Source organism: Halichoerus grypus, chromosome 1, assembly GCF_964656455.1.
Source record: "Halichoerus grypus chromosome 1, mHalGry1.hap1.1, whole genome shotgun sequence".
Lineage (NCBI taxonomy): Eukaryota > Metazoa > Chordata > Mammalia > Carnivora > Phocidae > Halichoerus > Halichoerus grypus.
In genome coordinates, this window is record NC_135712.1 from 126,674,353 (window position 1) to 126,690,311 (window position 15,959).

At 38.8% G+C, this 15,959-nt stretch overlaps 1 protein-coding gene across 1 annotated transcript in view; it reads right to left on the reverse strand.

The window, feature by feature from the left end:
- Positions 1–1,574: 1,574 nt before the first annotated feature.
- ACP3 (acid phosphatase 3) overlaps positions 1,575–15,959 on the reverse strand; it is a 65,458-nt gene continuing 51,073 nt past the window's right edge. Inside the window, exons 12-13 of the mRNA XM_078071763.1 lie at positions 10,704–10,850; positions 1,575–4,707 (exon numbers count right to left, since the gene is read on the reverse strand). Coding sequence (XP_077927889.1) covers positions 10,828–10,850 — 23 coding nt within the window. The 3' untranslated portion in view covers positions 1,575–4,707; positions 10,704–10,827. The remainder of the gene's footprint in view (positions 4,708–10,703; positions 10,851–15,959) is intronic.

Here is a 15,959-nt window from a genome sequence, read left to right on the forward strand (position 1 = left end):
AAGAAAGAAAGAAAGAAAGAAAACCTACAGCTAATATCATACTTAATGGTTAAATGCTTTCTCCCAAACTCGGGAATTTAAGGATGTCTGCTCTCACCACTCTTAATTCAGCATTGTACTGAAAATTTTAACCCAGAGCAATGAGGCAAGAAGAAGAAGAAGAAGAAGAAAAAAAGACATACAGATTGAAAGAAAAAAAACCAAAACAGTTCCTAGTCTCAGATAACATGATTCTGCAAGTAGAAAATCTCAAGCTATCTACAGAAGAACTCCCGGAATTAATAAGAGTTTAGCAGGTTTGCAACACACAGTCAATGCTCAAAAATCAATTTTTGCTAGCAATGTAAAACTAGAAAGCAAATATTTAAAAATACAATTTACAATATCTCAAACAATTAAATACCTTGGTCTAGATCTAACAAAACATGTACAGAATCTGTATGCTGAAAACTACAAAATGCTGATAAAAGAAATCAAAGAAGACATATTAATGAAAAAATGTACCATATTCTTGAATTGGAAGACTCAGCAAAGCAAAGATACCATTTCCTCCCCGAATTGAACTATAGACTTAATACAATACCAATCCAAAGACAAGCAGGAGTTTTGGTAGATATAGACAAGCTGATTCTAACATTTATATGAAAAAACAAAGGAATTAGAAGAGGTAAACAAGTTTTTAAAGGAAGAATAAATTTGGAGCAATCTGTAGAAAGAACATTTTGTACTTCAGTGGAAAACTATGCATTGTCTATAAATGTACTTTTCTACTTAATCAGATTCTGATTCTACGGGAGCTGTTTTATAACTGTGTAAGACAGATAGGCATTTTGTTTCATTTGGTGGAGGCTCAAATGTGCTCCTTCACACTCTGGAAAAACCAGTTTCTTCTCCATGTGCAATTCATTTCAATATTCCTTTACTCCGTATAAATGTGTGCTCTTTTGACCTTTCCTTTGAATGATTTATAACATCTGCTTGGTTCCCTTAGTAGCAAGTAAAGTAAAATACTTAACATGTGTTCATTTATATCTGTTTGAGTCATGGTTTTACCTTTTTCTGAAAATTGTTTTAACAAACCACACTACCTGATTTCAAAACTCACTAGGAAGCTACAATAATCAAGACAGTGTGGTGTTGTTGAAGGGATAGACACATAGATCAGTGGAACAGAGAGTCCAGAAATAGACTCACACATATAATTTATAATTTTAACAAGATGCAAAAGCCACTTAGAGTATTAAAAACAGTCTTGGGAGCGCCTGGCTTGCTCAGTTGGTAGAACACGTGACTTTTGATCTTGGAGTCATGAACTCGAGCCCCACATTGGGCATAGATATTACTTAAAACAAACAAACAAACAAACAAATAAATAAAAACAGTCTTTCAACAAGTGGTGTTGGAACAATTGGACATCCATGCGTTAAAAAAAAAGAGAGAGAAGCACTTCAACCAGAACTTTATGCAATACACAAAAATTATTTCAAAATATACCAGAGACCTAAATACAAAATAAAAAGCTGTACAAGTTTTAGAAAAAAACATAGAAGACTTTGGATTTAGTGAAGAATTCTTACTTATGGCACCAAAAGTATTCTCCTTAAATAAAAAATAAAGTTGATAAATTGAGCTTCGTCACAATAAAAAAAATTTTTTTTGCCCTGCAGAGGACACTGTTAGGAGAATGAAAATATAAGCTGCAGACTGGGAGGAAAGGAAATATTTGCAAATCACATATTGATAAAGGACTTTTATCTAGATCAGATAGAGGACTCTCTGGAGTCGACAATAAGTAAACAAACACTCAATTAAAAATCCACCAAAGACATGAGTGGATACTTCACCATAGAGATAAAATGGATGGCAAAGAGGCACATGAAAAAAAATGTTTAACATTATTAGCTAGTAGGGAAACTCCAGTAATCAATGAGGTATCATTACATTTCTGAGTGGCTAAAATAAGAATTACTGACAACACCAGGTACTATTGCAAAATGGTATAGCCATTCTGGAAAACTGATAGTTTCTTATAAACATAAACTTACTGTCATGACCCAAAAATTCCACTCCTGGTAACTGCTTTAAGAAATGAAAACATATCCACACAAAAATCTGTACACAAATGTTTATCATAGTTCTATTTGTAATTGCCTACATTTAGAAACAACACAAAGTTCCTTCAGTGGGTGAATAGATAAACTAAGTGTGGTAATGGGGTGGCTGGGTGATAGACATTGGGGAGGGTATGTGCTGTGGTGAGCGCTGTGAAGTGTGCAAGACTGTTGAATCATAGATCTGTACCTCTGAAGCAAATAATACATTATATGTTAAAAAAAAAAAAGAAGAAGATAGCAGGAGGGGAAGAATGAAGGGGGGGAATCGGAGGGGGAGATGAACCATGAGAGACAATGGACTCTGAAAAACAAACTGAGGGTTCTAGAGGGGAGGGGGGTGGGAGGATGGGTTAGCCTGGTGATGGGTATTAAAGAGGGCACATTCTGCATGGAGCACTGGGTGTTATATGCAAACAATGAATCATGGAACACTACATCAAAAACTAATGATGTAATGTATGGTGATTAACATAACATAATTTAAAAAAAAGAAAAAAAAAGTAACGAACTCCTGATACACATAACAACTTGGATGAATCTTAAACGCATGCTGAGTGCAAGAAGTTAGTCTCAAAAGGTTACATACAGTGTGATCTCATTTATATGACTGTCTCCAAAAGGCAAAACTACAAAGATGAAAACCAGATTAGAAATTCACAGGGATTATGGGTAGGGGGAGGAGTGACCATTAAGAGATAACTCAAGGTGGGGCGCCTGGGTGGCTCAGTCATTAGGCTTCTGCCTTCGGCTCAGGTCATGATCCCAGGGTCTTGGGATCAAGCCCCACATTGGGCTACCTGCTCGGTGGGAAGCCTGCTTCCCCCTCTCCCACTCCCCCTGCGTGTGTTCCCTCTCTTGCTGTGTCTCTCTGTCAAATAAATAAATAAATAAATAATCTTAAAAAAAAAAGAGAGAGATAACTCAAGGGATTTTGGGGGGTGAAGAAACTGTTTTGTATCCTGAGTATGGAGGTGAATACATGGATCTATACATGTATTAAAATTTATACTACTGTACACCACAAGGGCAATTTTACTGAAAATAAGATTTAAAAAGAAAAAAAATAACAAAATTTTCTTAATGTCCCTTTCCTTTAAAAAGTGCTTGAAGGGGGCGCCTGGATGGCTCAGTCGATTAAGCATTTGCCTCTGGCTCAGGTCATGATCCTGAGGTCCTGGGATGGAGCTCCAAGTCAGGCTCCCTGCTTAGCAGGGAGTCTGCTTCTCCCTCTTCCTCTACTCACCACCCCCCACCTATGCTCGTGCTCTCTCTCTCAGATAAATAAATAAAATCTTTTTAAAAAGCCCTTGAGGAAAAGGAGGAGGTTGGAGCCAAACTCTACCCCCTCAATCAGAAGCATCAACTTTTGCTCAGTTCTCGATCTTGTTCCAGTTCCAGAATCTAGAATTTCTATCACAGAATGTTGGCATGACCTAGCAGGTCCCTTAGTCTGCTTTCCAGTATTCCACCTCCCAAATGAAAATGTGAGATGTGATTAATTACATGTATTTCCTCTCTGCTCCCAGGAATACATAATAAGGCTAATTATGCTAATTATAATCCTGGCCACCACTGCACCAGGCTATTTACGTATGTCATCTTATTGGATTGTCACAACAGCTTTATGAAATAGATATTATAAGTATATCTGTTAATTGCTCGAAACTTGTGATTCTTCAGTTCATTTCCAGCTCTGACATCCTAGACACCATGACCTTGCAAAGCCCAGGGTGCTCACTCCTGCTCCGCTCCTACGAGTATTCCTTTAGTACGCCTGCTAACAGCTCTTTCCTCTATGTCATTTGTTGGCCATTCTGACGATGTCCACTGTTGGGTCTCAGGTCTCAGTGGTGTTATAGATATTAGGTGTTATAGATCGTCCATCCAAAATATTAATCTTGCCCAAATTCAACTCCAATGACTACTTCCTCTCCAGTTCAGTTACCCATTAAGTGGGTCACATTTTGTATGTGGGAGTTTAATCCATCTTAGAAATCAAAGTCTAAAATCCCAGTTACCGACCAAATCTTCTGTCCTAGCTCTTTCATGCTCACACTCCATTTAGCCTTGTAAAAACCTCAGATCCCCTCGGTCTCTCCATCTTCCCTTCGGTGTCGGCTGCACATTCTTCGCACTTCTCTTTCCTTGTCCAGCTTGAAATTCACAATTAACCACTTGACTTTCTTAATCCAGCCCCTCTTTTTTATAGCTTGAAATGTTTCTTGGGCTGATTGTTTCTTCCCTTGACCCAGTGACCTCCAGTCTTGTCCAGTTCCCTCCCTTTTCCTTCTTTACATTCTTCACTTTTACTTCCTTATGCCCCATTAGTTCATCATCCCATTGATTTGTTCTTTGTCCTGCCAAATCACTAAAAGTGCTCTCAGGAGGGTTGTTAATGTTGGTTCAACTGTGGAATCTAATGTAAACAACATTTCTTAAATCCCTGTACAGTTTGTTGCATTTCAAACTGCATATCATTCAGTAAGTTTTCCCTTTGGAAGTGATTTTCATTTTCTTTTTTGTGTATTGTCCTCTGTCAGTTTTTTGATTGGGTTGTTGACCTTCCTCTTACTAATTTCTAAGAGCTCCTTACCTGCAAAGGAAAGAAAAAAGCCTACTATCATTCATGTTGCCATTTTCTTCCCAGGTTTGTTATTTGTTGTTTGTTAACTTTGCTTATGCTATTTTGTCCCATGCTCTAATTTTTATTTTTATTATTTATTTATTTTTAAAGATTTTTATTTATTTATTTGAGAAAGAACATGAGGTGGGGGAGGGGCAGAGGGAGAAGCAGGCATCGTGCTGAGGAGGGAGCCAGACATGGGGCTCCATCCCAGGACCCTGGGATCATGACCTGAGCCGAAGGCAGACACCCAACCGACTGAGCCACCCAGGGCACCCCCATGCTCTAATTTTTAATACATATGTAGTTTTATTTATTAATCTCATAGATTATCACTTCTAAGTGAAAGCCTTTGGAAAAACTTCTCCTATTCCCCAAATTATATGCATATATCTGTATAATCTTAGATGTTTTCTTGGTATACTATATATGATTTCAGTTAAAAATGTAAATGTGTAGTTCAACTGAAATTTATTTCTTATATTCTTTCTAAATAGATAGCCAGTTGCTTAGCCCTCTCTTTTCTTCACTGAAATACCACCTGTGTTGTATATTAATTTATATCATTTGTGCATATTTCTGGAATTTATATTCTTTTCCCTCTCATTGGACTGTCTATTCATGAACCTGTACAAAACTGATTTAATTCCTATGGACTTATAAAAATCACCATTGCCATCTACATACCCATTTTTGTGTCATTGCCATTATGCCTTTGGTACATACATTATGGTTTCTAGAAATAATATATATAAATCTCCTATTTTCTTGATCCATCACAAAGTGTCTCTTGTATTTTTGACTTTCATGAAGTAAGAAGCAACGAATGTTAGAAAGTTAGGTACTTCCTTGTGCCTCAGTGTCCTCATTGTGGGAAATTAAATGAATTAATTCATGTTATCTCTTAGGATGAGCATATGGTAACTACTCAGTGTTAGCTATTATTAATAGCATGAGTAAGTTAGGACTCCTATTCTTCCCTCTGCCTCTTTTTCTACTTTTCTATCTGTAACCTCCTCCAAATTTGAGAACTTTCATCATCTCTTCTGTAATCATAATTAATCCTTGCATGCTTTGTCTGTTGGTTGAAGCTAAAATTGATAATACCAATACATGGTATTTCCATTATTGTGATTGTGTTAATATTGTTCATTATTCTATGATTCCAAAGTGTCTTTATTTTATTTTACTTTTTTTGTCATATGTCTTCATCAAGCCACTAAGATCATCTATCTTCCTAAACATACTCCATCCACAGTAAGAGATGCAATATAATTATTAAAGATATATTTCCCAGAAACTTCTGCCTTCTTATTCCAATCTGGACCAGAGAGCACTCTGGGCTGGATGCCAGCCTGTCATCCTGACTTTCTTTTTCCCTTGTCTTGGGTTGAAGCCAGTGTTCTTAGATCTCAAATTTTTGCCTTTTTTGGATTTTATTCTTGTTATAGCTGAGAATATCTTCAAGTAATTTTCTTGAAAGGGTGCATAAGAAATAAAACTTCTGAATTTTTACATGTCTGAAAATGACTTTATTTTTCCTTCTCACTTGATTGACATGTTTACTAGGTATAGAATCTTAAGTTCATAATTATTTTTCTCAGAGGGTTCTAAGGGATTCTAAGATGAAATCATATTCTTGTTGCCTTGTAGGCCATATTTTTCCCCTCTCTGGAATCTTAGGATACTCTCTAGATGCTAAGAGTTAAGAAATTTCTTTTTTTTAAGATTTTATTTATTTATTTGGGAGAGAGAGAGAGAGCACAAGGAGAAGGAAGGGACGAGGGAGAGGGAGAAGCAGACTCCCCGCTGAGCAGGGAGCCCGATGCAGGACCATATCCCAGGACCCTGAGATCATGACCTGAGCTGAAGGCACACACTTAACCAACTGAGCCACCCAGGTATCCCAGTTAAGAAATTTCTTGAAGATCTGCCACTGTTTAGGTTGTTTTTGTTTTGTTTTAATTCTTCTTGTGATCATGATTACATGAGTGTATACAACTGTCAAATATCATCAAAAAACATGGTATCTTGAATCAAATTGTAGCACCAGGAGGAAGAAATCTTGTAGTACTTAAAGCCTGTGCTACAGCATTCAACATTAAATTATACCATTAATGTAGGGCTTCTCTAATTATTTTGCATTTATATGTTTAATGCTTTGATCTTCATCCAAGGTAGGAATTCTTAACCTTTCTTTTGGGCCATGAAACCCTCTGGCTTTCTGGTGCAGTCTGTAGACACCTTTCCAGAGTAATGTTTTTAAATGTTTAAAATAAAATACATAAGATTATAAAAGAGACCTTTTAAATTGAAATATAGCTACAAAAATGTTAAAAACCAAAATCGTAATAGAGTAATATATTGCTACTTTTTTTTTTTTTTTTTTTTGAGAGAGGGAGAGAGGAGGGAAGGGGCAGAGGGAGAGGGAGAATCTTAGAATCGTGGGGCGCCTGGGTGGCTCAGTCATTAAGCATCTGCCTTCGGCTTGGGTCATGATCCCGGGGTCCTGGGATCGAGCCCCGCATCTGGCTCCCTGCTCAGCGGGAAGCCTGCTTCTGCCTCTCTCACTCCCCCTGCTTGTGTTCCCTCTCTCGCTTTGTCTCTCTCAGTTGAATAAATAAATAAAATCTTAAAAAAAAAAAAATCTTAGAATCTTAAGCAGGCTTCACATCCAGTGCTGAGCCCAACACGGGGCTCGATCTCACAACCCAAGATCATGATCTGAGCCGAAATCAAGAGTTGGATGCTTAATTGACTGAGACACCCAGGCGGCCCTATATTGCTTCTTTATTAACACTTTAAGTAAGATCTAGTGGAGGATTTTATAGCCACTATTATTTCAAAATAGTGATGAGTATAAATGATATTTTGAGATATTTGTAACAACCAAATGTGCTGTAAAAATATACGTGCTTTCTATTGGTAACAAAATCACAGGTGTTGCTCTAAGTACTGTAATTTGTGCTTGTATTCAAAATGGACAAAAAATGCTAAAGTTTAGTTAGAGACTAGGGAAACTAAAAACATAATTTTCCCCTTCTAAGTTCAAAGACCTCCTGAATTTTATGCAGGGCCTCTTATTTATGAATCCCTCCCTTAGAGTAAAAGCTCTTTGAGGTGTGGCAGACTGCCTGTTCCTGAGAAGGTGGGAGCAGTGTTCCCACCCCTACAATGCTCTTTCAGTATATGACCTTGGCATTCCCCCATCAAGAGGTAGACTCTTTCTCCATTCCCTTGAGTCTGCCTGTGACAGCTTTGACCAGCCGAATATGTTAGAAGTGATGCTATACCAGTCTGAGCATGGGCCTTAAATGATCTGTCAGCTTCTACTTTATTCCTCATAGAAGCAAGACACCACGTAAGAAGTGCAATTAACCTAGACCACCATGCTGTAAAAAACCTAACTAAGCTCTATGAAGAGGACCTGGAGGATGAAATGCCATATGGAGAGAAAAGGTCACCAAGGAACACTGAAGTACTGGACACTTGGGTGAAGAAGCCATATTGGAAGTGGATCCTTCAGTCTTAGCCATCTTACTTGATGCCATGTGGATCAGAGGTGAGTTTCTCCCCTGAACTGTTCCAGAATCCCTGACCTATAAAATTGTGGGCAAAATAAAATGCCTGTTTCAAGCCACTGAAATTTGGGGAAGGTCATTAGAGAGTAACAGAACAGAGGACCATGACCATGTTCCACATGTCTTTTGTATCCTTCACATTAATTCGCAAATTAACAGGCAGAGAAGGGGAACTCTGGAATTCTTGACATAATGAGATTTGCATGGCATTTTGTTGTCATTAAAGAACTATGGGGAGTAACATCATAGAATCAAAGTATATTGTCCAATAAATGCCTTATGATTCTTTTTTTTAAAGATTTATTTATTGGGGTGCCTGGGTGGTACAGTCAGTTGAGCATCTACCTTCAGCTCAGGTCATGATCCCAGGGTCCTGGGATCGAGCCCCGTGTCGGGCTCCCTGCTCAGCGGTGGAGTCTGCTTCTCCCTCTGCCTCTGTCCCTTCCCTCAGCCCATGCTAATGCTCTCTCTTGCTCTCAATAAATAAATAAAATCTTTTAAAAATATTTATTTATTTACTTCAGAGAGAGAGAGAGAGGGATAGAGCATGTGAGTGCATGAGTGGGGGGAGGGGCAGAGGGAGAGAATTTTCAAGCAGTCTCCCCTCTGAAAGAGGAGCCCACCACGGGACCCATGAGATTATGACCTCCATGGAAACCAAGAGTCAGATACTTAACCCACTGAGCCACCCAGGCTCCCCTGGCCTATGATTCTTAAGGTACCCAGCCTGCTTCCCAAGATCTCAGATTAAGGACCCTGAGATCATGAGGTGAGCTGAAATCAAGAGTTGGTGACTTAACCAACTGAGCCACCCAGATGCCCCCAAATGGATCTCTCTTGAAATATTTTCAGTGACTGCTGAATTATTTAAGTGGTTCCTAAAATACATATGTGCCACATGTGATTTTAGATAGTGCGCAAATCAACTCTTTATGGTTATAGTAGTTTATATTTGGCTTGTATATTAGAATATTTATGGCAAACATTTCTGGGTTCACACATAGTATAGTATAATATTTTAAAAGGGGTCAATTAAAAGCTACATTAGGCCGTGAATGCTATACCTATGGCCCAAATGGTGAAGATGAAGCTAAAATGCTTGAAATTGGCATGTAGAGGTTGCAAATACAAAGGAGAGAGGAATACAGAAATGGAGTCATTTAAGTGCACCTGGATGCCTCAGTGGGTTAAGCTTCTGACTCTTGATTTCAGCTCAAGTCATGATCTCAGGGTTGTGAGACTGAGGCCCGAGTCAGGCTCCGAGCTGGACGTGTGGAGCCACCTTAAGACCTCTCTCCCTCTCCCTCTGCCCCTCCCCACCCTCTCTTTCTAAAAAAAAAAAAGAAAAAAGAAAAAAGAAAAAAGAAATGGAGTCACTTATTCATAGTCACTCGACCAGCATCCAGGGCTAGCAGTTCTTTGCATTAATTTATTTTATGTTTGACCGCTCTAAAATAGGCAACACTATTTAGAGTCTATATCTGCCTTCCAAAAGGACAATGTATCTTTAATGGGGCAGCAGTAATATTTTCATTTCAGCGTGTTTCCCCGAAAAGGATCATTAATTATGGTCTACAAAACACTGGTCTACAAAGTTATTGTGTTAATTTGGTAAAAGTAAATTCTCATCAGGTTGACTAACTTTATTGTCATGTGCTCTGGTTCATGTGCTCTGGTTTCTGGAAACTTGTCCTTATTTATTTATTTATTTATTTATTTATTTATTTATTTGGTGTCAAGGTTTAGCACTCTTTGAGGGGCTTATAATGGACTTGCAATACTAATCAGCTGTTCAGTTGTGATGATACGATTTGGCAGTGGTTTCGCAGCCTGGAAATGAGGGGGAGATCTAACAACTCGGAGTTCTCAGCACTAATTTTTTGTTAAGTGGAGCTAAGGGAGAGCTGAGTTATTAACCCGTATCTGATTATTTCATCAACATATTAGATCGTTAACTTGAATATCTTAGCCCCAAAATGTCATTCATAAAATCGTGAGAGTATCTGATCTTATCTTCATATCCTATTGCACTTTAAGGTCATATCTAGGTGATTGTGGCAGGTCAGATTGAATCAGGAGAATAACATTTTGTAAGTATAGATAGAGCTCCTTCCTAAATCTTTCAGGGATTTTGAAATGGCCAGATAGGAATGTTATTATCCTAAATAAAGTTAAAAAAATTAAAAAACACCCAACTCAATTTCATTAAGAGACATCAAGTTTGAAATTACCAAAATAAAATGACATTCTACTTGAATGGGACTCACATATCATCTTAGCGGTCATTTACTTTAGGCATTAACGTCGCACAAGTCAGACATTTTGGATAGAAGAAACACAACAAAAATAAAATAAGGATGTGATGTGATTTTCTGAGAATCTTACCTGAGTACTTTTCCTCAAAGGAAGGTAGTATGGTTTAGCAGTTTAAAAACGTGCTGTCTAGAAGAGGACATCTTGGGCTCAGATCCCATCCTTGCCACCTTCCAGCTCTGTGACTGTAGGCAGATCACTTAGCTTCAGTCTCCCCATCTGTAAAATGGGCATGATATTACTATTCGTACCTACCTCACAGGACTAGCACATAGTAAGTGCCATATAAGTGTTCGTTAAACGAATGTACAAAATTTCTTTTTTGACCACAGGAATGTTTCAGGAATGTTTCATCAATTACTTTAGTGAAACTAAGGTGTTCCCAGTTCACAAATTCCCATTCATATGGGTACTTTTCCAAATTTTAACAAAGAGTAACTTCTTAGGAATTGCATATATATAAAGGTAAAATGTTTAAATTATGAAAATAACAGCTTCTTAATGTCTTATGTTTGGAAACTTCATTGCATTAAAAGCATTATAAATGCTTTTCTCATCTCCATTTGTCCCCGTCAGTCTTTTGGAAAACCAAGGGAGGTAATTTTGTACATGATGAATGATATGAACTGAATGTCACCCTCGAGAGGCCAGGAATATGATCTGTGTAGAAAGGAAAAAGAAGATGAACAAAGTGATTGTTTGAGTAACTTGGTAGCCTACTCTACCCAGGATTTCCATGCTGTGAGAAAGGACCATTCATGATTTTCTGTGGACTCACTGGAGAGAGAACACAAACGCTGCCTGGAAAAGCTGCTTCACCGTCTGATCGTGGGGATGACTAGATCCTGCCTGAAATCACCAAGTTACTGAAGGGCCCCCATTCACCAGCAGTCTGTTCAATTTTGGAGACATTGTCATGTCTGCTTCATTGAGGTCATTGAAGCCTGGGCACAGAGGAGGTAATTCACATCTATAATTGTAAGAAAGAAGTTAACCTATAGCAAGAGATTAAAGAAAGAAAGCTATCTACTACCTATATTCAATATTAGTCTACTTGAAATTATTCTATCATTAACAAGATAACAGATCTTTAGAAAACCACTCATTTGCTTGTTTTTGGTTTGTTTGCAGTATCTACCTTCCCACTGAATTGGTAATAACTTAAGCTGGCCTCACTGTGGAATCTTCATGTTTTAATGACTTTTATTTTCTATGCAGTTCACCTTGTGCTAAAATCTAGTTGCTTTGATTTTTCCAGAGAACATTAAGAATATTATATTCTCTCAGAAATAAATCCCCAACCAAAGTAATATTTTTAATAAGATCTCGAGTTTTCTTATTCTTCCGCCAAATGAAACTTTTCATCGTTTTAATAATAGTTGTCATTTCAAGATGTGGTATAAGAAGATTGGGGAAAAAAAAAACCCTGCTTTCAAGATTATACAGAGAGTTAATGAAAAATGACATCTCATGGTTATTTCTTTTAACTTTATAAAACTCAAAATCATAAATTTTTAGCTGGGAATGATAAATTCCTGTCTCTTCATTCAATATTTTATTTAACAAACCCTTATATGGTGTTTACTATGTGCCAGGCACTGTTTCTGGCGCTTTACAAATATTAACCTGTTTATTCCTATAAAAATTCTCTGAGGTAGGTACTATAATTATTCCCATTTACAGATGAGGAAACTGAGGCATGGAAATGTTAAATAACTTGCCCAGGATCATATGGCTAGTAAGTGGCAGAGCATGGATTTGAACCCATGCAATTTGGTTCCACTACCTTATTCTCTTTTGTTCCCCATGTTTGATAATGGTATTGAATAATATTCTCCTTGAGTCACTTCGCGAAAAATAGTACCTTTTTTTCATTTTTAAATTTTATTATTATTATTATTTTAGAGGGGGGTAGGAGCAGAGAGGGAGAGAGAGAATCTTAAGCAGGCTCCACACCCAGCTCGGAACCTGACACCAGGCTTGATCTCAGGACCCTGAGATCACGACCCCAGCCAAAATCAAGAGTTGGCCACCCAACCAACTGAGCCACCCACACGCCCCAAGAATAGTAACATTTAACACATAAGTACTTGACAAAAATTTGGCTTAAAAGACTTGGCTCCTCTTCTATAAAATTTTAAAATAATTTGATTATAGGTAGATCAGACATATATGTGAATAGACATTGCCAAAAAAAAGGAAAAAATACACTTATAAAGATTGAAGAAGGGACATATGTGTTTTATTTTCCCCCATCTATCTTATTCAAGTATGATTTACTTTGTACAACGTATGTAAGGGGAATGGAAGATAGACAGGAAACGGTGGTACTAACAAGTACCACCAAGTTCTTTTAGAAGGTACAACAACAAAGAGTTACATATTAAAGTTTGGCTTCAGGGGCACCTGGGTGGCTCAGTCAGTTAAGCATTTGCCTTTGGCTCAGGCCATGAGCTCAGGGTCCTGGGATCCAGCCTCCTGTCGGTCTCCCTCCCTACTTAGCGGGGAGTCTGCTTCTACCCCACTCCCCTCCCACTTTCCCCTCTTCCTCTCCCCTCCCTCTGTCTCCTCCCCAACTTCCCTCTTCCCTCTCCCCTCCGCCTCCCTCCTGCTTGTGCTCGCTGTCTCAAATAATAAAATAAAATCTTTAAAAAAATAAAAAAATAAAGTTTGGCTTTAAATTTTCTTTGGTATGTTACTTAACTTAGCTTTGGTATTGGTATGTTACTTACTTAGCTTTGGTAAGGTTACTATTTGCCCCAGATTTTTTCAGGGAAGTTACTGTTTCAAATATTTTATTGCATTGTAAGTTTATTTTTCCTATGCTTGGGCCTGGGAATATGATCACTGTAAACATATTTCTATTCATTTAATAACACAATCAGTTATTTTGGGAACCACAAATTGTGAATGGCTGACCTTTTTGAAGAGCCATCACTCTTTGTTCTTAAAACCACAATTTTAATAGGCCTTAATTCTTTAATTTCCTCTATTCTTCAGGTGAGACTTACTAAAACTACATTTCAAAATGTGAGCTTGTTTCCAACTTCTTCTATGATTCTTTTTTTGAAAATACATTTTCGATGTCTACTTAATTAAGGCAGTTTAGACCTCTGAGTTACTTCACAGACTCTTTTTTTTTTGGACTCCATCCCAGGACCCTGAGATCATGACCTGAGTTGAATGAGCCACCCAGGTGCCCTACTTCACAGACGCTTGATGGAGTAGATAAACCTAAGTAGCAGGTAAGTGTTCTGCTCAGCCTGAGGGCTTTACTGCATAGTTTAGAGCAGGGTTTCTCAAAGCAAGGTCGGGAACAGCCTATAGCAGAATCAGATGTGATAACTGCTAAAAAGGCAAATTTCTAGGTTTACTAAATCAGAATTTCTGGGATTGAGGACTGGGAATCTGAATTTTTAACAAGCATACTTGTAGATTCTTTTTTAAAAAATATTTTGAAAAAGATTTTTTATTTATTCATTTGAGTGAGAGAGTGCACGCTCATAAGAGAGAGAAAGCACGAGCAGGGCAGAAGGGCAGAGGGAGAGGAAGAAGCAGACTCCCCGCTGAGCAGGGAGCCCAATGCGGGGCTGGATTCCAGGACCCTGAAATCATGACTTGAGCCGAAGGCAGCCACTTAACCAACTGAGCCACCCAGGCGCCCCGCATCCTTGTAGATTCTTATGCACACTGAAGTTTTGAGAACTACTGGTTTAGTTACAGTTTGGCAATGTCTCTGTAATCAATGAATTTGAGGTGGGGCTTCATGAAACCCCTCCAGCTTGAAACTGATCAAAAGGTGATCCAGTTAGCACCAAAAGTAATATCGGTTCGGTAAATCAACAAGTATTTATAGAGAATGCAGTTTGAATCAAACCAATGTATATTCTTGAACAAGGGTCCGAAAGGAATCTTAAGAATACAGGCGTACTTCATTTTATTGTGCTTCATAGATACTGTACTTTTTAAAAATTGAAAGTCTGTGGCAACCCTGCATTGAACAAATCTATTGGTGCCATCTTTCCAACATCAGTTGCTTACTTTGTGTCTCTGTGTCACATTTTGGTAATTCTTTTTTTTTTTAAAGATTTTATTTATTTATTTGACATAGACACAGCGAAAGAGGGAACACAAGCAGGGAGAGTGGGAGAGGGAGAAGCAGGCTTCCCGCCGAGCAGGGAGCCCGATGCGGGGCTCGATCCCAGGACTCTGGGATCATGCCTGAGCCGAAGGCAGACGCCCAACGACTGAGCCACTCAGGCGCCCCACACATTTTGGTAATTCTTGCAATATTTTGAACTTTTTCATTATTATATTTGTTATGGTGATCTGTGAGCAGTGGTTATGACTTGCTGAAAGCTCAGATGATGGTTAGCATTTTTCAGCAATCAAGTGTTCTTTAAGGTATGTACATTTGTTTTAGACATAATGCTGCTGCACATTTAATAGACTACAGTACAGTATAAATATACCCCCCCCCTTTTTTTTTATAGAGAGAGAGAGAGCGCGTGAGCAGGGAGGGGCAAAGGGAGAGAGAGAATCTTAAGTAGGCTCCACACTCAGCAGTCTGAGCCCAATGCGGCGCTCTATCTCACAACCCTGAGATCATGACCTGAGCTGAAATCAACAGTTGGATTCTCAATAAAATGAGCCACCCAGGTGCCCCTAATATAACTTTTATATACACTGGGAAACCAAAAATTTCAATGGACTCATTTAATGCAGTATTTGCTTTATTACAGTAACCGGAACTGAACCCCAATATCTCTGAGGTATGCCTGCATATGAATATGTGTTGGTTAAGACTTGGAATTAGGCAGATGTCTTGTACCCCCAACAGCCCGCTCCCATGAGACTTGGCCTCTCCGGACACTTGCCCTCTTCCAGTTCTGGCCCTTGTTACTGTACATACCTCGTCAGCCTGCCTTGGGAACCCTGAGCCCTCCGGGCCTGTGGACCCCAGCCAGTCCAGAATCACCTGCATGGCCTCTAGGGTGGAGGGAGCACACCCTGCAAAATTCTTTCTGAGGGAGGCAATTTAGACTGCCCACAGGCAGTCCCCATTTGGACTGGCTGCCGGATAAGGTCTATACCAATAATCGAGGCTCCCGGGTATGTCTTAGTGAAGGATACCCCGGCTGCTCGCCAGACCCCATTCTGGAAAGGCAGTCCAGATTCCTCCAGCTTTAACCTCAGGGAGAATATGTGCACTTGTGTAGGTTAAGATTGGAATTCGGAAGATGCCGGATACCTGGAACAGCCTTCTCTTTTGACCCAGCCCACCCTTACACCTGCCCTCTTCCAGTTCGCTGGCTCCCCAGAACTGTG